Source organism: Thamnophis sirtalis, unplaced genomic scaffold (assembly GCF_051295495.1).
Source record: "Thamnophis sirtalis isolate CommonGarterSnake01/CBP01778 unplaced genomic scaffold, rThaSir2_p1.2 scaffold_4, whole genome shotgun sequence".
Lineage (NCBI taxonomy): Eukaryota > Metazoa > Chordata > Lepidosauria > Squamata > Natricidae > Thamnophis > Thamnophis sirtalis.
Genome location: NW_028261384.1, coordinates 22664788 through 22689745, shown reverse-complemented (window position 1 = coordinate 22689745; position 24958 = coordinate 22664788). Strand labels below are relative to the sequence as shown.

The 24958-nt window shown below is 38.6% G+C and overlaps 3 protein-coding genes across 14 annotated transcripts in view; 1 reads left to right on the top strand and 2 right to left on the bottom strand.

Moving 5' to 3' along the window:
- Window positions 1-5437, bottom strand: part of LOC106538578 (uncharacterized) — a 51395-nt gene extending 45958 nt beyond the window's left edge. Inside the window, exons 1-2 of one of the 3 annotated variants that reach the window (XM_087712593.1) lie at window positions 4968-5271; window positions 3852-3913 (exon numbers count right to left, since the gene is read on the bottom strand). Coding sequence is in view for 1 of the 3 variants with exons in the window: in XM_087712595.1 (XP_087568721.1) it covers window positions 5271-5437 (167 nt within the window). In the remaining 2 variants the exon portion in view is untranslated. Of the gene's footprint in view, window positions 1-3851; window positions 3914-4967 lie in introns of all 3 variants that reach the window. The other 2 variants (XM_087712594.1, XM_087712595.1) reach the window with 2 other exon arrangements.
- PDSS1 (decaprenyl diphosphate synthase subunit 1) lies at window positions 5436-19356 on the top strand. 5 transcript variants are annotated; one of them, XR_015696325.1, is made up of 12 exons: window positions 5436-5621; window positions 7389-7453; window positions 8741-8870; window positions 8992-9122; window positions 9905-10050; window positions 11568-11675; window positions 11770-11879; window positions 13673-13753; window positions 14149-14262; window positions 16769-16849; window positions 16932-17018; window positions 18732-18869. XR_015696325.1 is itself a non-coding variant. In XM_087712599.1 (11 exons), exons 1-11 carry the CDS (start codon window positions 5436-5438, stop codon window positions 18870-18872), a joined length of 1293 nt encoding a protein of 430 aa, XP_087568725.1. In that variant the 3' UTR covers window positions 18873-19356. The 5 variants fall into 5 exon arrangements, 4 of the variants coding, with proteins under 4 accessions (XP_087568725.1, XP_087568728.1, XP_087568727.1 ...); XM_087712599.1 differs by lacking the exon at window positions 16932-17018 and having other exon boundaries at window positions 18732-19356; XM_087712602.1 differs by lacking the exons at window positions 7389-7453; window positions 8992-9122; window positions 16932-17018 and having other exon boundaries at window positions 5484-5621; window positions 18732-19356.
- Window positions 19357-20767: 1411 nt separating this feature from the next.
- Window positions 20768-24958, bottom strand: part of ABI1 (abl interactor 1) — an 86148-nt gene continuing 81957 nt past the window's right edge. For all 6 annotated transcript variants that reach the window (XM_014053129.2, XM_014053137.2, XM_087712597.1 and 3 more), the window contains 2 exons: window positions 24095-24280; window positions 20768-21948 (listed from right to left, as the gene is read on the bottom strand). In XM_014053129.2, coding sequence (XP_013908604.1) covers window positions 21773-21948; window positions 24095-24280 — 362 coding nt within the window. In that variant the 3' untranslated portion in view covers window positions 20768-21772. The remainder of the gene's footprint in view (window positions 21949-24094; window positions 24281-24958) is intronic.

The following is a 24958-nucleotide window of genomic DNA, read 5'->3' as shown; positions in this document are numbered from 1 at the left end:
TCCCCATTTTCTCCCGATCAGCTGCAACTCAGAAGGTAGGGAATAGATGGGGGGGGGGCAGTCAGAGGTGGTATTTACCGGTTCTCCGAACTACTCAAAATTTCCACTACCGGTTCTCCAGAACTGGTCAGAACCCCCTGAATATCATCTCTGGTTTATTCCTAGGAAAATTATTTTATTTACCTTTTTTATACACGATGGCAAATCTTTTCAACCAATATTGTTAATTATATGTAAGTTACTAGACAAGTGGCATGTAGAATATTGCATCTAGTTCTAGGTGCCACATTTGGGAAAGAAAATTGACAATCCAAAGATCAACCAAGGTGACATGGAAGGAGAAATATTTAAGAAATAGTCAGAGGTGCTGAGTAAGTTTAAGAGAAGATTGGACATGTTTTATGTTTTCAAGAATCAGGACTATAATGTGGATGGGATCAAAAACTATAGGAGACAGGACAAGAAACATTGGATTTAAAGGAATTTTGGCGAGGTGGCGCAGTGGTTAGGGTGCAGTACTGCAGGCCACTTCAGCTGACTGTTATCTGCAGTTCAGCGGTTCAAATCTCACCGGCTCAAGGTTGACTCAGCATTCCATCCTTCCGAGGTGGGTGAAATGAGGACCCAGACTGTGGGGGCAATTTGCTGACTCAATTTGCTAAAAATCTGTAAACCGCTTAGAGAGGGCTGAAAGCCCTATGAAGCGGTATATAAGTCTAATAAATAAATAAATAAATAAATAAATAAATAAATAAATAAATAAATAAATAAATAAATAAATTTCAGTTATATAATGGGAAAATGCCTTAATAGGCCTGCGAGCAGAATGCCAGTAGAACTGATGAATGATGATAAGAGTTGTTTAAGTAAAGGCTGGATTGCTATGTATTGGAGATGATGTAATAATAGATTCCTGTTCTTAGGCAAAGGACTGGACTAGATGAACTTTAAAGGCCACTTACAGACTTTACATTCTATGATTAATTTAAACCAATTTTGTTTTGGTTTGTTTTATCAATGTGTTATAAAAATCTATGTGCTGCAGTGTCTACACTAGTACTTAGAAAGGGAACCAGTACGAAGAAAACCTTTGCAGATCCACAAGCACCATAATGTGCAGGGTGATGATGCAAACTTAGGTGCCTAAGGTAGGGGTGTCAAACTGGATTTCTGGATTTCTTCGAGGGCCAGATCAGCATTGTAGTTTTTGTAGATCGGCGGAAGGACGAGACTGGAGCCAGAACTGCTGGACGAGGAACGGTTTATTCAGGTAACTATTTACAGGCGATTCAGCACCTTCCTTGCTTGACAGCTATTTATACGGAGCTGTCAAGCAGGGAAAGCCAATGAGCGCGCCCCTAGCGGCCTGCGCTCAGCCAAGCCGTGCCTTAGCCAATCAGGGCGCAGCTTGGCTGGTTGCTAGCCGCCAGGTCGTAAGTCGAGGATTTTCCGAGTCCTCAACAGTAGTGTTCCGCCATGGACTGGCCAGTGGGGGGGTGGGAGGTGGATGCCTTCTGCACCACCTCCTTAGCGCCCTCCCCCGTGCCCCGTTTTGGCCAGCAGAGTGCTGAAGGAGGCCATCCAGGCCAAAAGCGGGGTATAGGGGGGCTGCCAGAGGCACTGCTAGCCAGTCCTTTGCTATTTCCAGGCTTTAAGCACCTTGCAGGCCAGATCCAGCCTTGAGTTTGACACCCTTGGCCTAAGGCAATATGTGCCCAAGGTCAGGATATTCTGCTCCCCCCCCCCCCATACACACACCTTTGTTCTAAGCAGTGTGAGTAGGATTTTGAACCATTTTATTGTTTTAACTACGTTAAGACTATTTTAGATATATCTACAATAGGTTTTAAGGGTTCACAGTAATGAGAAACTGCAGATGCTGCAGGTTTCTGACAACTGTAGTGGGAATAGGCTGCCCAGGCCAAATGAGGCTTCAAGTTCATCACACATGGCTAATAGTGTTGTATAAATAGCTATGGTTTTATTTAGCAGATCATATCTTCAGCCAACTGACTTTTCAAACTATGTGTGAAAATGAACACTGACAGCTCCACGGTGTGAAGCTGAATTATCTCTTTAGAATGCAATGCTAAATTGTGGCTTAGCCATGAATGAGCTTCAGATTCTTCAAGTGCTCTCAACCTTTTCCTCCAAAGCTGCTTCAAGGATTGAAAGTTTTAGGATATCATTTAGCATTATATTGACATTTCAACAGCTACTGCATCAGTTTTCCTATTCTGTTATATGCTAAAAAGGCCTGATTTAGCACATTCTGAGATGTTATGGTATCATCCACTTTATTTTGTTCATTGGATTATAACTTGACGCAGATATCCTCACTTAATGACTACTCATTCAGCAACTGTTTGAAATTACGATGGTGTTGAACTAAGCGACTTACTCTTGAAATTGTGGCCATCATAATACCCTCCCATCAGATGAACAAAATTTGCATCCATCCCACCTACTACTGTGCATCTCCCACTCCCAGCTGACCTTCATTGTCATCTTTACTGCCATCTCTTTGCGTCATCCCAATCACACATGGGGCCTCATGGAAATCTCATGCAAGACGATGTGTGAGCTACAGATGAGTAGGTGTGTATCACACAACACTTTACAGGATACTGCTGGCCAAGTCTTTTTTGTGTCTGTGCTAGCTGAGTTCTTTTTTTTTTTTTTTTTTTTGCAAAAGACAGATCTGGCTGTCACATGAAAGAAACTTTTGTGAAAATGGTGCACAGTATAATGGGCATCAGATAGCACATAGGGCTGAACAATGGGGGTAACTAACTGTGGTAGGTGGCCAAAAGGACAGAGTTGTGGGAGAGATCATATATTCATTCAACAACAGTAACTGGGACTGCTGGAACTGCCATTGCTAATCAATGGAAAGTGACATTTAACTTAACAGCTGCTTTGCTTAGCGATAGATGGCCAGTCCCAATTAGGATTATTAAATGAAGACTTGTACCTTCATCCAGAAGCTACAGTTATTATGAACCTATCCAGAGGTGGATTGCTACCGGTTGTCACCATTTCAGGCAAACCGGTAGTGCAAATTGTAACTGGATTGCCAAACCGGTAGGGATGGGAGGCTCACCACGCCCCCGAACCAGTTTCCTGGTCGCCCATGCTGTTGCCAGCATGTTTCTTAGTTATTTTATAATGTTCTGCACATGCACAGAACAATTTATAGGCAACTGCACATGTGCAAGCAATGTGTGGCGGGGGCACGAGCAAAGTGAGCAGTGTGCGTGCAAATCCCGCGTGAAGAGAACTGGCAGTAATGCCAGCAGTAACCCACTCCTGAATGTATCTGTCTTTCAGTCTATCAAGTTATATAGTGGTAATTGTTTAAATCAAACAATCTTCACAGTGGTTCTGAACTATTGGCCTTTTTGTTAAAGAATTGTATGGGAATAGGTGATAATTGGTTCTGATATGCTAATGGTATTATGACTAGTTTTGATCATTATACAATGTTATTATCAAAGCTTATTGAGGTAGAACAGCAATATGGTACGTTTTCTGATTATTTTGTTAACTGGAACAAATGTATTCTAGCAATGTAATAACATGAACTAACCAGATAATGTGATCTAGATGTTCAAATAACCATAGGGGTACTTGTATTTTTGGGATCCTTAAGAAATTTAATGGTTGAGCACAAACCAAGCATTCAATCATATTCATAATTTAAAAAGTAAAATGCAAGTTATAAAACTTACATTTCTGTATATTAGAATTGAGAACTGGAATATCCCATTTTCAAGAATGAATGCGTTTAAAATTTAAAAATGAACGGAATTCTTTTCGAAATAGTTTAATGCAAATGGAAAAAAACTTACCCTCCTGATCATAAGGAATGGATCCAGGTATGAATTTGTTAATTATCTTTGAAAAATGTGTTCTAGAAATAAGAAGATGAAACAATATATTTCTTGTGTGGTCTACATTTAATTATAACTTTGAATTAATTTTAGATTTTTATCAATAATTATTACATGGATCTTTTCTTTCCCTTTTCTAAGAACTCCCCCCTCCCTCTTTGTGATGTTTATCATCCTAATATATCCATGTTTTTCCCTTCCTGTATAAGCAGCATTTATTCCCCCCCCCCCACCCACTTCCCTTTCGGGCATACTTTTTGGAGTTCACTGTTAACACATATACTTCCCTCTCAGGATCTCGGCTGAATTGCAGATTTTAAATTATTAAACATTTGGCCTAATTTTTATACCTCACTTCATCCATCTCCTTCCTTTTCTTTTCATCAGCAGATGTAAGATTTTCAAGCTGTTCAAAAGCTTTAACATTATCCTTTCTCCTTTTTATTGGCTATTATAAATGTACTACCTACCAGCTATAGTATGGGTGTAGGGCCATGATGGCAAACCTATGGCATGCATGCCAGATGTGGCATGCAGAGCTCTTTCTGTGGGCATGCGTGTCATCGCAAGCTGCTCTTCTGGTTTCCAGTGCACACATGCACACCGGCGAGCTGGCCTGAAAACGGGCCCCAAAAAACCTTCTGAAAATGGGCCAGAAAACGCCCTTAAAATTGCCTGAAAATGGCCAAAACCAGCCCAAAAACAGGCATGTGCACACCGGCCAGTTGGTCTTCAGGTTTCCGGTGCTTGGGTGTGCATGAAAACCAGTTGGCCAGCGTGCATGCGCTAGTGACCAGCCAGCTGGTCTTCGGGTTTCTGGCACTTTCGGCACATGTGCATGCTTGTCAAAAAGGTTCACCATCACTGGTCTAGGGCAACAAACAGCCCAACACAGAATCAACAAGGTATGCTTGTGTCCAAAAATTAACTCCCAAACACACTGAAAGACGCACAGATTCCCGCTTACATTATTAAAAGTGGTGTTATTAAAAGATCGCCCCCCAAAAAAGTTGAGCTTCAACCATCAATCCTCCTAACCCCTCTTTTCTCAGAAATAACTCCAGACAGACTTACTCTTTCCCACCTCTCTAATATAAATCCCAAGTGACATTTTGTACAGAAGAGGGCGAATTCTATTCACGTATACTGGGAGCCAGCAGCCAAAGCCAGCGCAGGGGGCAACTCGGGGCGAGTTAAATCCGGATCTAATCTCGACTCCGTCTTTTGCCGGTGAATCATGGGAGGGTTTTGATCCTCCTCTCTCCTTCTTCTTCTTCTTGCACCACCCAGCCACTCCCTTGCCTCCTCATAAGCCCCGCAGCGTTGTAGCGTTTCCTGGAAAGAGCTCCGGGAGGCGGCATTGCCAGGCACGCTCACGTTGCCCAAGCCGGGGTTTCCGCGTCCGGGTCGCTGCTGCTGCTGCTGCTGCCGCTGCCGCTGCCGCTACCACCGCAGCCGAGGCGATCGCGGGGTGGGCCTATTGCCATCTGAAAACAGCGGCAGCGACAGGCGTGGCCTCTTGTCCGATCTGAATCAGAAGCCATGGCGCTCTGGTGTCGGCCTCGCTGCTGCTGCTGTCCCTGCGCCGCTTCGTCCCGGACAGCGAGACTCTTGAGCAGCTTACGAAGCTGCAGCTTGGAGAGCATCAGTAGTATCAGCGGCGGCAGCGGTGGCAGCACTAACAAGCAGCCTGGCGATGAACTAGCGGCGCCGGCGCTGAAGACAGCCGTAAGTAGCGATGCACTTGGGGCGAATAGAGGTCAGGAAGGGAATGAATGGGTGCAGCAATTGCTGGTCCCGGCGGAGGAGCCGATCCCGGGGAGAGCTCCGGGTAAAGGAGGAAGGGGGTTACGCCAGGACGCGCGCTTAGCGGGGACGGAAGGAAGCGCCTTGGGGAACCCCCAGAAGCAGCGTATTGCTTGAAAACCAAGGCGAGGTTTACCAGCCCCGGTGCCCTGAGAATATGGGGCAACTGTAATATCCCGATGCCCCTTGTCACTGGTGGGGATGGTATTCTTAAGAAAAGGCGAGGGGAGGAAGAGAAAACGAAGAGCGGAAAGGGAAGCGTTTTCCAAGCCTGGCGCGCCGACTTAGGAAGTTAGTTACGCAAGACCTCTTCAGTGGTGTTGGGGTGCAGCTGATGAGACATGTCGCCTGGGGCATTTGGATGGCACGGATGGCAGATAATGACTTAGATTTGCAGAAGGGCAAAGGAAGAAGGGTTTGCAGAGCCAATAAGCAAAGGCCAGAGAAAAGGAAAACAACAGTATTTCCTGCTGTACAAAACCTATTAAAGACTGAAGCAAGATGTGCTGATGGGGTTTGCCTGTCTTGAAGGTATCTCTTAAAGGGTTCAACATTGGAAATATTAAATAATCTGGCAGTGGGCATTATTCTCAATGGGCTATGCTGGCTGATAAATAGAGGCATGAATATTAGGTGTGTTTGTCACCTTGAGTTGGCCAAAGTTTTAAAAAAGTGGTATAAAAAGTATTATTGCTCCAACACATACCTAAGTTTGAGAAAACATGCTCTGTTTCAACCAGGTTCATCAATTCACAAGTTACTGGCCTGTACAAGATGCCAGAGTTGAAATAGGCATTTTTTTTATTATTTTGTTCAGTCCATTGCATTTCATTGTAGAAACCCATTTTCACAATACTTCCAAACCAATTTCTTCAGGAGAAAGTATTGCAACAGTTCATGAGTTGAGTAATCAAAAAAGGAAGATAGATTGAAAGAAAGAAATTAAGAGATTTAAGCTAGTAATGATCTTTACAAGGTTTTCCAAATGAAAGAAATTTATTATGCTTCCCTCCTATGGTTGCTAAAACCCATTGAGACAAATCCAGGGAACTTTCCTCTCCCCAACTACGTGTCCACTTGTAAACTACTGAACATCTCTGCAGAAAAGTGGATATAAAGGGAAATATCTGTGGAGTGTGGTTTGATGTCTGAGCTTCAAATACCCATGCAAAGAAACTGCAATAAAATCAATTGACCTCTTGGGTCTAATTTGGGACTTCTAATCTTGTTCAGTTAACTAACCTCATTCCCTCTTGTTCCCTTTCCACGTTTGCAATGAAAAATGCCTTACCATAAAGATGACATAAAGATTTGCTCCCCCTCCTATTACTTTTTTGCCTCCCTACCTGTGGCACCTACCCACCTGGTCTCATGGCCTCAATCCACAACATTCATCCACTCATCCACAACTCTTACCCACTAACTTGCTTACCTGGGACTTCTGTTTTTTCCCACGTTATTCATTTGAAGTCTTCACTTAACCAATGTGGTCCTGGAGTTATGATGACAACTGGAACTTACAGGATTACTGTCGCTAAGTGATGTTGCACCTTACAATCACATCATTTAGCAACAGAAATTTTGATTCCAATTGCCACTGTAACCCGTAGTAACTTTTGTTAATTCTATCTTAATTCTGCATAAAATATAGATAATAAATATCCTTTTTTTTCTCTTCTCTTTCTGCAGAAATCTAGTTTTTTAGGGGAAAGACTGTGTCTATTTTTCCCAAAAATGTATAGTATATGTTGGCGGTAAGTTGAAAGCTTTTTACTGTATACATTATAAAAAATGTATACAGTCATACTAAAGTAGGTAACTTCAGTATCTTTTAAAGTTTGACTGTGAAGGATGCAAGGAGATATTAAATTGCAGGCATCATAACATTTAGTCTTTTTTCCATCTTTTGACAAATTACATTCAATATAAATCATTAAATCAATATTTAAGAATTTTTGAGAATCATCATATAAGCATGTTTCTTAACATAGCAGCTGAAGCAACCAGAGCAAATACTCTCATCTATTAAATTTCAAATTAAATAAAAATTAGAATAACCAAAATCACATAGGAAATTGTATGAAATGTGATCTTTCTGCCAAAGTTTTTGCAAAATAGTGAGGAAGATAAAATCTTGTGAAACTTGGTGATCACTTGCAATTTTGGCTATTATATATACGATATACACTTATGTATATGATATACACTTAATGTATATGTATATATCATATAAGGTATTTCATGGTGATTTACTGAAATGGTATGCATCACCATACATAAGAAATTAATGTAGTGGAAATAATTTCATATATTATATAACATGTAGCTTGGTACTAGATTTTTTTATTCTCCTGTTTTAGAGGAAGGAAAATAACTGCAGAATGGTATACTTGGTGGGGTTTTTTTCCATTTGTTTAATTCAATACAAAATGACAACTTTTGCTTTATTCTCCATATGCATGCCCACACAAAGGTACAATATTTATTTTATTTATGTATCAGATTTAGAAACCATCTATGTCCCTCACAGAGATAATACATTTGAATAAATTGCTTAAACTTTTTTTCCTCGAGTTCTTCATAATTTCACAGATCCTAAACAGCTAGTCTTTTTCTATGACGTAGCTGCAGCAAGATGAGACTCAGAAACTAATAATTGTACTGGATGGGTCTCTAACCTGTCCTTAGTTAAAACTTGGGCAGAGAGAGAGAGAGAAAGAGAAAGAGATCCATTAGGAATAGTAGAATTGCAAACTAACTGCTTCTGAAGGTATCTTAGCTGCTTAAGGCAAACACAAGATCCACCAAAGATCTCCAAACTTAATGATTTTAGAAAACCTATGTTGTCCTTCCTTCTCAGTATTGACTGAATGTTTTTTTTTAACCTTGTAGATAAGCTTGAAGAATTATTTCTTTTTATGTATTTTCTTTTTTAAAAATTGAATTAGGATAGTAACAATAGTCTTATTTTTCTGGGCAGAAATGACCAAATTGCTTCAGTTACAGGGATTATGTTAATATTTTCTTTCTTCCCCAAAAAGGTTTGCTAGGTTTCAACATACAACAGTGCAAACTCATTTCTTTGGTAAAGCAGTCACCGATGAACAATACAAAGATCCTTTTAAACTTGGAGGGAAAGACCTGAAAAATTTGTATGAAGATATTAAAAAGGTAAATATGTTTTTGGTGAGCTACGATAAGCTCTAATAGATCATTCTTTAGATAGGACTTTATTGTCATAAAGCAAGTCTAGATTAGCAGATATAGACAGGATTTGTTTGGCTTTTTGCAGGAATTACGGGTTTCTACTTCAGAACTTAAAGAAATGTGTGACTACTACTTTGATGGTAAAGGGAAGGCCTTTCGACCAATTATTGTGGCACTAATGGCCAGAGCATGCAATTTTCATCATAACAATTCTGGGTAAACATCTAATTTTTATTTTTGAATTATTACAGTTAAGGTTTGTTCCCATACAAAAGCAATTAGGGACAAGATTTAGCAGATATTCAACCTTTAATGGATGTCTCTTATTTAGAATAATTTCTCACCATGTGCATTACCTACACTACTGACTATTTATTTTTCAAATTAAATTCTATACTTCTACATTAAATATGAAAGATTAATTTCATTATAAACTTCAACTAAACTCGAAACATTAATCATGTGTTAGTTTTTATGAAACATTTTTACCTTTAAAAACAGAAAGAAAAACACAACAAAAAGAAAGAAAAAAACGAGACAAGCATAAAAATATAAAGTAATTATAAAGCCTTCTGTATCAGCATTCATGTTTAGCCTTTGTAGTTCTCCATTCTACATTGCCTTCCTCTCAATTTTAACTTCTCTAATAATGTAATAACAGTAGTACTAAAATTTTAATAATATTCATTGTTCATATCATTATTATATTTACATTATAGTCAATATTTTAAGTTTGATAGTAATTAGTAACTTCGGTTAATTTTTATTCAATACTAGTTTAGAAAAAAACGCAAAGATTTTTATTCGAAACATTAATCATGAATACAATTTCATTATTATCAAGTCAACTGCTAGATTAGCAAGCTGGAACATGCCTATTTTCAAAATTTTTGAATCTGACTTGATATCTACTTTCTTTTTCTGTATTGTTCAAGCTATTCTAAAACAGGATTGACATGCTATATTTTTCTTATTCTTTTTCCACGTCTCAATCTTAGAGAAGTGAAGGCAAACCAGCGCTCTGTAGCATTAATTGCAGAAATGATCCATACTGCTACGCTAGTTCATGATGATGTAATTGATGATGCTAATTCACGAAGAGGAAAAGTTACTGTTAATCACATCTGGGGGGAAAGGAAGGCAAGTATTTTTTCTTAGCTGTTGTTGGAATGTTACTTGATTTATCTGCATAACACCAAATGGAGCAATGCAGTACAAGAAAGATATTACATACCCTGTTTTTCGGAGTATAAGACGCACCTAGCTTTTGGGGAAGAAAACAAGGGGAAAATATTTGCCTCTGCCTCCCAGCAATTTGCCTCCTTGCAGCAAACAGCAAACAGTACAGATGATACACGCTGTTTGTGATGTTACATTTCAGACTATACTTGTACAGATACTGTTAAAATTGATGTGGCTTTCTGGAAGTACACATTATTCTTCACTAATTAAAATAGGATACAATAGCACTGGGCCTCTTCAGATCAAACATTTATTTTAAAAAGCTTCTTCATTTTGTTAAGTTGTCTAGAACAATAATAAAGCAGTCTTTAAAAAATAATTCTAATAATTTGAACATTTGATAGGCATTTATAGTTATTGACTTACCTCCTTGCAACAAACAGCCTGTTTCACTTTCAATTTTAGTTTCAGCACAGGCTTTCCGATAATCAGCTGTTTCAGGTTGCAGGGATTGCCATAGCCTATTGCCACCTCCGCAAGCTCCATTTTTCCTGTTTGCTGCAAGGAGGTAAATCGCTTGGAGGCAGAGGCCAAAGAGTGGGGTCTGACGGGTGGGCTATATTCGGTGTATAAGACGCACCCAAATTTTCACCCTCTTTTAGGGGATAAAAATGCATCATACTCTGAAAAATAAACTATATGTCCAAGGAAGGGCCCAGAGAAAAATCAACAATCAGTGAAACACCTAAAGTATCCAAGGATTGTGGATAAGTCCAGAAGCAGTTTACCACCTTCTCTAACCAGGGGCTCAGAAAGGAGCAAGATCACAATGGCTTGATTGAACGGTTTAGGTTTAGGGACGAAAGTGAAATAATTGAAAGTATACATTAATTTTTGTTTTTAAAAAAAGAAAACTCTAGTTCTTTCTAGATGCACAACAGTTGCCATTAAGCTTTGTATATGTGTTTGAAACTCCCAGAAACATAAAATATATAAGGGTATTCAGCTTTGTTAGCTATGAGCAGATAATAGCTGTTGTTATAATAATCTAATATAATTAAATAAAGGAGATAAATAAATAACTTGGCAGAAGTTAAGAGCGGAGCCTCACCCTGATATTGAATTTGCACAAGAGAAAGGAATTAGGTGAGGGTTTTTTTTGGATATAAAACAGTGTTTCTCAACCTTAGCAACTTTAAGATACATGGGCTTCAACTCCTATAATTCCTTTCCAATCTTCCATTGTCTTGTCATTTTAGCTTACAGTTTATGAAAAGAAAATATTTTATATAAGTGAGGGGAAAATATAAAATGTGTACAATCCTTGTAATTGCATTTCTGATGTTGCCTTCAGATTTATTTGTTGGCAGGTTCCCTGACTACTGTAACAAGAATATTTTAAAAATGGTATGCAAACTATAAAGTGAATAATGGTGCCAGGCTAGAGTATTTTAAAATCAATTATTCTTTTTCAGGCAGTCTTAGCTGGTGATTTCATCCTTTCTACAGCATCTTTAGTTTTAGCACGTATTGGGAACACAACTGTCCTTTCTCTAATAACGCAAGTGATTGAAGATCTGGTGCGTGGTAAGGCTTTTTAGCAACATAACTAGAAATAACTGAATTTCCATCCCCTTAGCAATTAGTTGCTAAGACCTTTGATCTTTTTTACCTCTTACAGGTGAATTTCTCCAGCTGGGTTCCAAAGAAAATGAAAATGAAAGATTTTCTCACTACCTCGAAAAAACTTTTAAGAAGACTGCAAGTCTTATAGCAAACAGCTGTAAAGCAGTATGTACGTTCCATCTTTTCTGTTAATTTATCTTAATGTGTGGAGGAGAGACAGATTAGGAATTGGAAGACTGAACCATTTTTTCAACAAGCCTATGAATATTAAAAAAGGGCTTTGACAAAATGGCTGCAGTGGTATCTTTGGTTTGTTTTCCAGAGAGAGAAATAAGAGAGAAAATAACTTAACCAGTACATTAAACCTAATGAAAAAGTGGGAGCTTCATTCAAAACAAAACAAAAAAATAGTTATGATGAACTTAGTTTTCTGCGTCATCAGTTTCAGAGAAGGCGTTGAGCTTTTGGGAATAACTTGATTGAGTAAATAATGGTTTTACAGTTATGATGCTATCAAGGTGTTACTTAGCATTTCAGTAAATGGAGTTCTTCGAACTTTCTTTGATTCACCTTTTGCTGCATTATATCAGGTGATTCTAAGAAGACATGAGAAATACTAAACAGACATTCCCAACCTTTTTTTAATGCATATCACAATAAAAAAGGAGCCCATTAAATAAGCCATGGTTTAACAATGCAGTGTTTTCAGGAAGTGTATTGTGTGCGCCTCCCCAGATAGTATCTGTAGAATTTCAAAATCACACAGAATTATGTTTTGCTTTGTTTTTAAATAATTAAGTGCAAGTTCATAGAATCTCATGAGATGTTAAGAGTTCCCACCTGAATTCGTACCACATACTGGATGAGAAAATACCAGAAATCTGATGATTTCTTGAAATTTTGGCCATTTAAAAAATACATGATGGCAACCAAACCAAACACCTCACATAGCACCTTCAACCTAGCCTGCTATTAGAGACCATAGATGGGCAAACTAATAGCTGGAGGGTCAGTTCTATCTTGATCATATGCATTCCTAATCTAGAATTAGATATAAGCCTGTTCCAGATGAAAAATCAGTATTAGATGAGCGTAGAAGTTGGACCCTAGATCCTTAGACCACTAGTATGCTTGTAAAGTGAGGTCCTGATAGAAGGCACCATTTTTTTCTGGCATGCTTTGGAAGGATCTGGCCAGAGGGGTTCATGTTTTAGTGAATTCTGGATAGAGTTTATCTTGAAAAATAGAGCAAGTGCAAATATTTTTAGTAGTGTATTTCATAGAGTGGATCACACAATTTTGTAAGAAGATACTACATTATTTACAATCATAGTTTAAAAGTGTTGGTTTAAAGCCAAAAGGTTTGGCACACTAAATACATTAGTAATGTTAATAAAAACAGTAGTTAATTGTGGGGCCCTCAACATTTGTTATAGTGTTTCTCTGTGTTACAATGAAATTTGATGATGACTGTAAAACTAACAAAACATTTTGCAATCATAATCTTATTATATGTGTTAGCTTCTGTGTTTGCAGTTATGTGCAATTATATTAAATACTTAAAAGTCAATCAATTTTTGGATATAAAGGTAACTCTATTTGTTTATCTATCTCTCTGACTATCTCTCTCTCTATCTCTATCAATCTATCTATCATCTATCTATCTATCTATCTATCTACCTACCTACCTACCTACCTATCTATATTCCCATATATATTCTTATATATATTCTTAGATATATACTCTTCAGACTTTTGGAAGACCCTGCTTTTAATGCTGTCTTGTTGCTATTGATCTTTCCCATAGCTTTAATTTTTTAAAACTCTTTATACAGTATATAAAGATGGACTGGACAGAATGCAGCTATTGATGTCTGTTTCTCTGTTGTTAGTGGATGAATTATTCACATATGAATAATGGGAAATAACCAATGAGTCTGTTCTTTTTTCCTTTTCAGGTTTCTGTATTAGCCTGTCCTGATCCAAAAGTTCATGAAATTGCATATCTATATGGAAAAAACCTTGGGATAGCATTTCAGGTAACGTATAAAGAATGATAACAGAGCTTTTATCAGTCAAATAAAATGCTAAAAAGGGGGAGGTTTGGAGCATTTATACATGTATCCTTTACTTAGATTGAGAGCCGAGGTGGCGCAGTGGTTAAATGCAGCACTGCAGGCTACTTCAGCTGACTGCAGTTCTGCAGTTCAGCTGTTCAAATCTCACTGGCTCAGGGTTGACTCAGCCTTCCATCCTTCCGAGGTGGGTAAAATGAGGACCCGGATTGTTGTTGGGGGCAATATGCTGACTCTGTAAACCGCTTAGAGAGGGCTGAAAGCCCTATGAAGCGGTATATAAGTCTAACTGCTATTGCTATAGATCCTTGCAAGGTTATCTTGTAAACTTTGTATTGTATATTCTTGGTTTACTGTAGCTGATAGATGATGTGCTGGATTTTACATCATGTTCTGAACAGCTAGGAAAGCCTGCATCAGCGGACCTTAAACTTGGAATAGCCACTGGACCCGTCTTATTTGCTTGCCAGCAGGTATGAATAACTTTCTTCCCAAGATATTACATGTCTTTTATTTATGCTAAAATTTAAAAGTATTGTTGTGTATGCATGCTTTGAAAGGAAAAAAAGGAAGATGCTTAAAGAAAGGAAAGGTAGCCTCTACAGATGCTTTTCAAATCAGAAGCAATAAAACATACTACCCTTAATTGGTTTCTTATTATCCTAAATCAAATTAGCAACACAAGACACGGTTAAGTTTATTGACAGGATCATTACAAGTTCATGGTAAAAACCTGGCTGAGTTTGAGTATTCCAAGATTTTACATAGTTGGAAGTTGCATTTAACCTTCATATTAATTGGCAATAGGGCTTCGATTCAACTGTATCTGATTCTTGAAGGCTGCCTGGATAGATCCCTGTAACTTTTTTACCAACATTTTTCAGAAGTGGTTTTCCATTGCCTCCTTTCTAGGCCTGAGAGACAGTGAGTGAGTGGCCTAAAAGGGACCCTTCGTGCCCCAGGTGGGATTAGAACTCCTGGTCTCCCCACTTCTAGCCTGTTCCTTTAACCACTATGTAAACTGGTTCTCAATTTGTGGTTTATCCATGCTTTTCTAAAACAAACTTCATTTGCTTGTTGAATGTAACACACTAACACTGAGCGATGGCTCAGTGGTTAAAAACTGGAAATTTGACAGCCCAAGTTCGAGACTCAAGCACTGTGAAGTAAATCAGAATAGAGCTGGAAGGGACCTTGGAGTGTTCTAGTCCAGCCTCTGCTCCAGCAGGAGTTCCTATACTGTTTCAGACAAGTGACTGCCCAGTCTTTTCTTAAAAACCTCAGTGATAAAGCCCTATAACTTCTGAAAGCAAGCTGTTGCACTGGTCAATTGTCCCCACTGCCAGGAAGTTTCTCCTCAATTCCAGGTGACTTGTCTCCTTATTAATTTTCATCCAGTGTTTCTTGTCCTGCCCTCTGGTGCTTTGGAAAATAGGTTGACCCCACCTCTTCTTTGTGGCAGCTTCTCAAATACTGAAATACTGCTATCATGTCCACCCCCAGTCCTTCTTTTCTCCAGATCTGCTTCAAATCCTGCAACCGTTTTTCATGTTTTAGTCTCCAGTCCTGTTACTAGCTTCAATTCCTGATCACCTAGCAGTTTGAAAGCATGCAAATAGGTACCACTTTAGTGGGACAATTACAGCTTTCCATGCACTCTGGCATAGTCATGCTGGCCATATGATAGTTCATTGGCTAAGAAACAGATATGAGCAATGCTCTCTAGAGTCAGACATGACTGGAAAGAGGAAAGCTTCACTTTTATAAAACACACTAAGCCAAAGTCAGTCAAACACTAGATGTGAAGTCAATTTTTTGAAGTTTTGCTAAATCATTCAATCCGTTTACTGTACCTCATATGAAAATTCCGTGGCACAACAAAACCGCGCTCGACTAAAACGCGCCTGATTAAACCGCGTCGCTGATGTCATCAACAGGGCGACAACAGCGAGCGCGGAGAAAGAAGGGCACTTTAAATAGCGCTTTGAAAGCAAGCCGATTCAACTTAAGGTAAGGGTTAGCTTTAGGGTTAGCTTTAGGGTTAGCTTTAGGGTTAGGTTAAGGGTTAGGGTTACATTAAGGGTTAGGGTTAAGTTTAGGGTTAGGTTAAGGGTTAGTATTAGGTTTAGGGTTAGGTTAAGGGTTAGGTTTAGGGTTAGGATTAGGCTTAGGCTTAGGGGGGTTAGGTTTAGGTTTAGGGGTTAATTTTAGGTTTAGCGTTTACAGCGTGCTTCTGTCTCCGCGCTGTTGTCGCCTGTGATGACGTCAGCTACGCGGTTTCGTCGAGCGCGCTTTAGTCTAACGCGGTTTTGTGGTGGAACCTGAAAATTCATGAATTAATATAAAAGTGATGCTCTTTTCTTTCAGTTGAGCCCGATAATTTATTGAATTCAAGGGATTGCAAAGATTTGAGTACAGTAATTTTTTATTGTAATCAATAGGGAAGGATAGTAAAGCTTGTAAATCCTGGCCAAATTACACTGTTGAAAAAGAAAGGAAATTCTAACGTTTGGGCCAATTTGTCACACATCCATGCACACTAACTCATATAGAATCCAGCACTGTAGTTGGGTTTGTTTGTTTTTCAAATGACAATTTCTTTCCTAAATATATTGGAAATGAATTAAAGTGAAACAGACATTTTCAGATCATCAACTCAGTTTCACTTGATTTGAACACTGTCAGATAGCATAACCTCTTAACTTGCCTTTGTTTGAGAGTCCCTAGTTTGACTAGCACTGATAATGTTATTTAGTTAGGCTAATGAAACATCTGCAAGAAAACAAGCAAGCTCAGAGAGCACCAAGGACCCCTCAGTCCCCAGTTACTTCCGCGAGGTTGCTTCCGATAGAATTGTAGATCGTGAGAAAAACATCCAGCAAGCTACAAAAAAACCCCTTATATAGCTGTGCCTGGATTTAGAATGCATCAGTAGACGAACTGCCAAGGATGGGGCAATCATACTTTTCTATTTTCTAGTTTCCAGAAATTAATGCCATGATAATGAGGCGATTCACTTATCCAGGCGATGTTAAACGCGCCCAGGAATTTGTATTACAGGTAAGAAAAAACCTTCATTAAAAGTAGCAGTTGTTCCTAAAGAAAATTTGGTATACTCTTATGATTTCATTCTTCCTTGCAGACCAAACATCAATTCATACAATGTTGATTGAAATACATCTGGTCCTCGCTTAACAACCACTGTTGGGACCTGCAATACTATTGCTAAGTGAGTCATCACGTGACCACGATGCTTACAATCTCACTTCCAAATGTGGTCATTAAGCAAGACATCACGTGACATCACTTGCAGTTTCACTATCAGCTTCTCTGTTTGATTCTGCTTACCCGAAATGCAAGGACTAATTGTAATTTTTCCCCCAGTATTTTCATAACTTCAAAAAATAACTAAACAGGGTAGTTTAGTTATTTTTAAGCAAGGACTACCTCTTTATCCCTAAAAAACACACCATGTTGACATCCTGTATGTCTGATTCTTTTATTCTAAGATTAAAGTTACAACATCTGTAATAAATCCATGTACATGCTACAGCAATTATATATTAGCACAGATTAAATATTTTAATAAGACAATGCTATTTTGCAAGAAAATATATTCATGAGTTTTTTGCATAGAACTGTTCAAATGTTCATGGAGAGTTGGTCAAGATATTCCTGTAAAGAATCCGAATGTTCATGGAGAGTCAGTGTAGTATAGTAATTAAGGATGGGACTAGAAAATAGGCCCAAATTCAATACCATCTTTAGCTATGAAAATTCATAGAACTTTAAGCCAAGTCATTTTGTTTTAGTCCAGTCTTATTCAAAGGATTGTTGTATGGCAGGGGTGTCAAAGTGATGGCCTGCAGTCCAAATGCATCACATGCAGGCCACGCCCACCCCAGCTCCCCGAAGGGGGAAAACGTTGTGATATATCACGTGATGATAATGTGATGCCGCGACTTTGATACTCGTGTTGTATGTGATAAAGGGAGATACATATATCTCCCATATAAGGTATTTTTTGCACTCTAAGACATATCGGACCATAGGATGCACATTAGCTTTAGAGGAAGAAAACAAGGGTAGGAAATGGCTGCTGAGCATCTGATTGGTGGTTGGATCGATCTCCTGGAACACCGTCGATCACTGCCATTGAGTGATGGTGATTGGCGGCGACAATCCCTGCTGCCTAGAACAGCTGATTGGCAGTATTCCAGGAAGCCAATCCAATCACCGATCACCTGCTCGACAGCAAAGACTCCAATATTCCCTGGTGGCAGTGAATGGTGACAACAGTGAGATACCAACCCTCCTGCCACAATATTCGGTCTGTAAGACCCACAGACATTTCCACCCAGTTTTTTTTGAGGGAGGGGGGAGAGAAATACATCTTATAGTGCAAAAAATACAGCAAGTTGTCTTTAGCTCCTGCAGGGATGTACATCTAGTAGAGTGTTTTTCAAACCTAGCAACTTTAAGATGTGTGGACTTCAACTCCCAGAATTCCTCAGCCTCCAAAATGGCTGAAGAATTCTAGGAATTGAAGTGCGCACATCTTAAATTTTCCAAGTTTGAAAAAAACACTGATCTAAAGAAAGATCATACTGAAAATGGATCAGATAAATATTGTCTTGGTAATTCATGCAAGATTCTCTCAGCAAACTGCCAATTTTTATATTTGGCGAGTTGGGCATATCAGGTGTTGTTTAAGACTAAAAGAACATTTTCGTAAATCATGGCATCCATGGTGGTATAAAGCACATTGGAGATAGGGAACTTTTCAAAGTAACTTAAATCTACATTTAAGTTGTATGGATCTATAAAATGCAGTTCTAAAAAAAGAGTCAGCTAAACTCTCACATAACCAATTGCAGAATGAGGAAGCAGCAGCTTTGTGTGGTTCACTAACTCCTCCTTTAATATTTTGGTCTTTTCTTAGAGTGGTGGAATACAGCAAACAAACTACCTCGCACAGCGTTATTGCCATGAGGCAGTGAAGGAGATTAGCAAGCTTCGACCATCTCCAGAAAGAGATGCTCTTATGCAGCTGGCAGAGATTGTCTTGTCTCGGGACAAATAATCCTCCTCTTCTTCCTGGTGATTCTGGCAGCTATTTTACCAGACTGTGCCTAAATTGTCTCAGAACATCTTGGCTTGCTTCTGGTGGAGTTCCCATTTTTTAAAAAAAAGTTTTCCTAGTTAAGTAACTAGGCTTATGAAATGCTTTTATTGAAGAAAGCCTTATGCAACGGTGAAACACAATCAGTCTGTTAAATTGGTAGCAGCACGTGGTACCTATGTTTTTAATGAAGAGGTTTCTGGTTTTAATGTGGGCATTCGTTTACACTGTTCACTATTGATGCTGAAGGTCACAAAAAATAAAATACAATCAGTGTATTAAATTATTTCTGCAGTTCCTCATGTGTGCTGGGAGTATAACCAACTCCTCGAATAATTAGATTGCCTGTTAGAATTTCAAAGTACCCAGAAAATTAAAGAATGGTTTATTATAAAAGACTGTACATACTTGTTATAATTAAAACAGGTTATATACAAATCAAGAAGTGTTCCAATTTATAAAGGGAATACAAATATGTTTCATGGGTTGCTGTTTGATGTTCAGAAATAACATGTTAACAATCAGGAAAAGGCAAATAAAGCAATTAGGTTCATTTAAGGAACAACAAGGCAAGGGATATTTCAATATTGAATGTTGATGGATAATATCTTGTATTCTTGTATTTAGTACACTTTCTTTTTCGTCCTCTAATGCCCATTAGGACAGTGATTGAGCCCAAATAAATTTTTACTACAAAAAGCAACAAATCCCTTTATGATTTAACTTGGGTACTATCCAAACATAGAAATGTGACCTGATCTTGTGCTCAAACTGGAGATGTTCTACTGCTAAAAGCTATATGGATGGCACAACAATCTTTTCTACATAAGCTGCTCTGGTTCTTTTAGTGGGATGCCTGACTAGAAACAGCACTGCTATGGAAATATATTCCTGTTAAGCCGGCAAGAGCTGTATTCCTAGATAGGCGCTGCTTAAATATAGTGATGTGGGGAAAAAATCAGCAATAGCAATAGCAATAGCAGTAGACTTATATACCGCTTCATAGGCCTTTCAGGCCTCTCTAAGCGGTTTACAGAGAGTCAGCATATTGCCCCCAACAATCTGGGTCCTCATTTTACCCACCTCGGAAGGATGGAAGGCTGAGTCAACCCTGAGCCGGTGAGATTTGAACCGCTGACCTGCTGATCTAGCAGTAGCCTGCAGTGCTGCATTTAACCACTGCGCCACCTTGGCTCTTTTCAGAAAATCCTCCAATGATGAAAATTTACTTTCACTCAGCAGAGCAAGAGACTTTTATAGTTTTAAGAGTTACTTGGGATTGATTGATTGTTCGCTCACTGTCTGCAAATTCATCTATTTTTGCAATGTGTCATTAAAGCTTTCTTAAGGCAGTTCTTGCTACAGGAAAAGTACCACTGCAGCAAAAATTAAAAGTGGTTAAATATTTAATTCACCTATCCTGTGGTGCATCATCATTATAATCTTCACTCTCCCTGGCCACACTCTGGTAGCTAAGGAGAGAAGCAGATTTCTGCTCTAAAACTGCTCCCAGATCACCGCAACCTGGTAAGTAACCTAAAAAGGAAACTAATGGGCATTTTAGCAAGCAAGAACAACTTTGCTTTATACTTTTTCCTCTCAGCCTTTTAGTGATGTGCTTTCTGTTTTCAGTAGTTGCTACTCAAAAGTCATGGGTAGTACTATCCTTTACTAATGAATAAGCCAAATAATGTGCAATCTGAATATATGGTAACCTGCAGAAGTGTACTTTCCCTTTATTGGGATGTTAAGAACCTGCAATAAAAAAATGACCCTGTTGATAAGGGGGAAATTTGGTAAGCCAACATGCTTCAATATTGCTTTGCAAAGCAAGGCAAGCCAACAAAAGTAATGGACAAGACCTTTGGTTCATTTATGTATTTATGAATGGAAAAGTCAATGCAATTTTACTCATTAAAAACTCAGGTACAAATTACACACACATCATAAGACCACCCATCTTTGATTCACATGGACATATTCGATAAGAGACTCAAAGGACTCACTGGAATAGACTCTTAGTGAAAGTACTCCAGTAAAAGATTACAACAAATTGGAAGCATCTTGGATTTTTCAGAAGAAAGTGTAATTCAATACATAAGTTTTTTATGCATGCTTTTAAACAAATACTATATTTTGAGGATGAGCAATAGTCTAAATAAAGGTAAATGACCAGCATTATTAAACTTTTCAACCAGATTTAAAGTTAGTCTAACAGTTGTTAGTTTATCACGCTGCTGCACTGAGAAAAGAAAACAATGGCACGATTTGAATCTTGAGTCATTAAATAGTTTATACCCTACTTCCCCAGAATATTTAGGCTGGTCGTAGAAAACAACGCATAGGTAAATAAGCATAATCAGTAATAAACAGTTCAGTTATTTGCAAAACAGAATAGTTTTTTCTTGGAATGTTCTGTTTCTCCCTCTGAAATGGGCCAATCCAATCATCCTGTGGTTGTATGTTTCTGGAAGTGTATTTTCCAGAACACGAACTGGTTTGTAGAACTCGTGTTTTAGAAGCAAAAGGTGTTTTGAACACCCTGATTCTCTTCCTGATCCCCCCCGCCAAAAAAGACTTCTGGAAACACAAACTTCACTGGAATGTTCAGACTGGGCCATTCTGGGGAAAATACCGAACTTCTGAGAACAAACCATTCCATTCTGCACACCCCTAAAACATTTGTTCATTTTACAAACTCCAGAAACAGATGCTTACAGATGAACATTCAATCATGCCATTTAAACAGTATGGCCTGGAAAGGATGTGCACATTTTAAGGAGCATTAAGACAAGTGTTAATTTACCCTTTGTAGATCATTATGGCATGACTGAAGGCAAAGCCTGGCCCCAAAAAAAGAATTAATCTGCATAGTGCATGATTGATTCGACATAATTTCCAGGAAACAGGCCAGTCACTCTGTTGCATACACCTTCATACCAACCATCATCATTCTTCTTTATCACATAAATGATTGCTCCCTCCATGAATGATAGCTCATCGTCCTTGTCCTTTGTGTAGTCATATATGGCAACAACTAGAAAAATGGAAAGAGAGGTACCAATGAATTTTGTCACAAGCTGTTCTAAAATCATTTCTAGGGTTTTCATGTCAATTCAGATTTTTCATTCTAGATTCTTATCTCTCTCTCTTCCACTGCTCTTTTTTTCCTCCTGTTTTTCCCATAAAAGTAACACTGCGAAGTGGTTTGTGCTGGAAAAAAGGGATTGATCCAAAATCACCCAGCTGGGTGGGACTAGAACTCTCCACAGTTTCATAGTTCCTAGGAAATAGTCCTTAACCATACATCAATTTTATCTTGCAGGAACAAATTAAGTGGGTATGAGATTTAGTCAGTACCAGACGCACTGAACAGTTGAAATGACTGTTTCTGCATTCTAGTTCCCGTGTTTTCCCAAAAATAAGACCCTGTCTTATTTATTTTTTTGCCAATAAAAAGCCATCATGTTTATTTTCGGGGTCTGTGTGTCACCTCACTTGCGCATGTTGTCCCCGGCCCCCTTTTCACTGTCAGAGGCCTTATCGATCAAGAGCTCTGTTATCAACTGCAGAGGCCTTCAGGAAAGCAGGCTGCAGAAGAAATGGGCCGGCAAGGTACATGTTGGGGTGTGCGAGGCCTAGCTGCAACTGTAGTAGGACAGCTTCATCCCGCCATCCCCAACCTAGCTTAATTTTTACCCATGCACTCTGGAGTGGGTGAGGTCTTAATTAGGGCTTATTTTTGGATAGGTCTTATATTGGGCACACGTGCAAAAAATCAAGCTAGGACTTATTTTTGGGGTAGGACATATTTTTGGAGAAGCACGGTAATAAAACTCTCACACTGCAGGCACGGTATCCTGTATCTATTCCTTAACATTTCGAATAAAATGACCCTCAAGTGCTGGCTCAAATATCCAAGCCTTATGGTGATTTCTGTATTCTGAACTAGATAAACTAAGTAGGTGAAATGAAGTTTCATGCTTCCTCAAATTTATCCCTGTATTAGGAAGATAAAGTCCAATCACCACCACCCACAAAATTTGGCATGCTACCAATTCAATTCTCTTTATTGTTACCGACATACAATCCTTCAAATGCTGGGGCATTACTTTACTTTCTTTGGTTATTTACCTCAAACCACAAATGCTATTATGTGAAAATTACCTATAGCCAAAAATGTGAGTGAGCAGTGTATGATTTATTTGAAAAAACAAATATTTGTTACAAGAAGAGTGCAGATGTATTGCTTCCATTACATATCGATTCAGAAGTAGGATGCCTTACATATTATTATTTTATTACTTTGCAAAAACAAGGCAATTCTAATTTGAGGGTTCCGGTAAATTTTCAGATGCAAAGTATGTTGAGAATAGTTGAGCTAACTAAATGAAGCTGTACACTTTTTTTAAAAAAAACATGATTTAACAAGTCACAAAATCTGAATTTACATATCATGCTAAATAAGCCTTCCCAAACTGGCACACATTGGGACTTCAACTCCCAGACTCATCTGGGCAGAGGAATTTTGAGAATTGTAATCCCATCACATTTAGAGGGCATCATGTTGGGAAAGCTATGCTGAATTGAAAATAAAACATTTAATGATTTTAATACAAAGTATACAGCAGCTAGCAATAGAGGAACATGTCAACTATCAATGATATTCCTATTTGTGGATACATTCCTATCTTAGCACTACTTCTGCTAGAGAGAAAGGGTGTTCAGATACCAAGGGTGGAGACAGGTTAATCATAAGAAAACTTTATACAACTGGTTACACAACTGATGGAAATAAAGGTGAAAATCAAGGATAGAATCCAATACAGGTTTATATTTCCAATACATACATTTGATTTCTAACTCATGAAATACATGGTTTCTATCAATATTAGTCAATATATGATGCAATCCAACAACAACTGGAGGGCCATAGACAGCTCACTTAGTGTAATGTTTCAGTACAACCAAGATCTTAAGTGTGTAACCTTCAGAAACAATTCAATAGATCTGGTTAGTATTAATTTCCTAATCTGCACAATTTTGAGAGGAAGGAGTATTTTAAAAAAGGATTTATGTCAATTCATCCATTTGGTGGTGTCATCTGAATGGGGTACACGTGGCTTAAATCTCCCTAAGGAATCTGGAAATGGGTGTTTAGCACCAATCTATTCATCCTTTACCTTTCTCAATATAAGTTTTAGGTGCCCAGGCTGGATCACCATCAGCATAAGGATCATTGTACTGCACTACAGCAGCCTCCTCATCCTCATAATCCACTGGTGGTGGTGGTGGAGGTGGTGGGGAGTCATCAAACATGGGCATCTCATCCGGAGGTGGTGGTGGAGGTGGAGTTGGACTGTCAGCAACTGGCAAATCAGTGAAAGAAGAATATTTGGTCAGATTTAGTTCAAATAGAAGTAAATCCATGATCAGAGGTCCATACCTATTACAGAAACTAGTTACATGCACTAACAGTATCATGCATAGATTAGAGATGAATGCTTTATATGTTAAAATGCTATGACATACAACTTTGCAAGTTATTGGCAGCCACAGAACTATAGATGCTAACTTCAAAGCAGATACTCCAGAGGCATAAGCTGATTACTAGCAGAAGTGAGATGTAGACCATCACTTTAATGATTCTCAAGGCATTCATTGCTTCATGTTCAAGAGGCTGGTTTAGCCACTGTTGAATGCTGTAAGCCAAATGTCTTATTTTGTCAGTTTATGTTTGCCTTAGATGAACAAATATCCAGATGCAGAGGCACTGCAAAGAACATCACTTCTAATGCAAGCAAAGTCTCCTTTTGATGCTGATGGGAGGAAAGAAGGCCAATTTTTAATCTGCATCACAAACGTTCCTGTCTTGCAAGGACAGGAGAATCTGTCTCGTGCTAACATACACTATCCAGAGAATTTCATCAGCCTTTATTATCTAAACCCCTAACATGTCCCCATTTGCAGCATCCTCAGTAACATCCTAAAATGTAATAGGTGATAAGGCATATTCAAAAGAGGCTACTTAAAATCTCATTCATTAA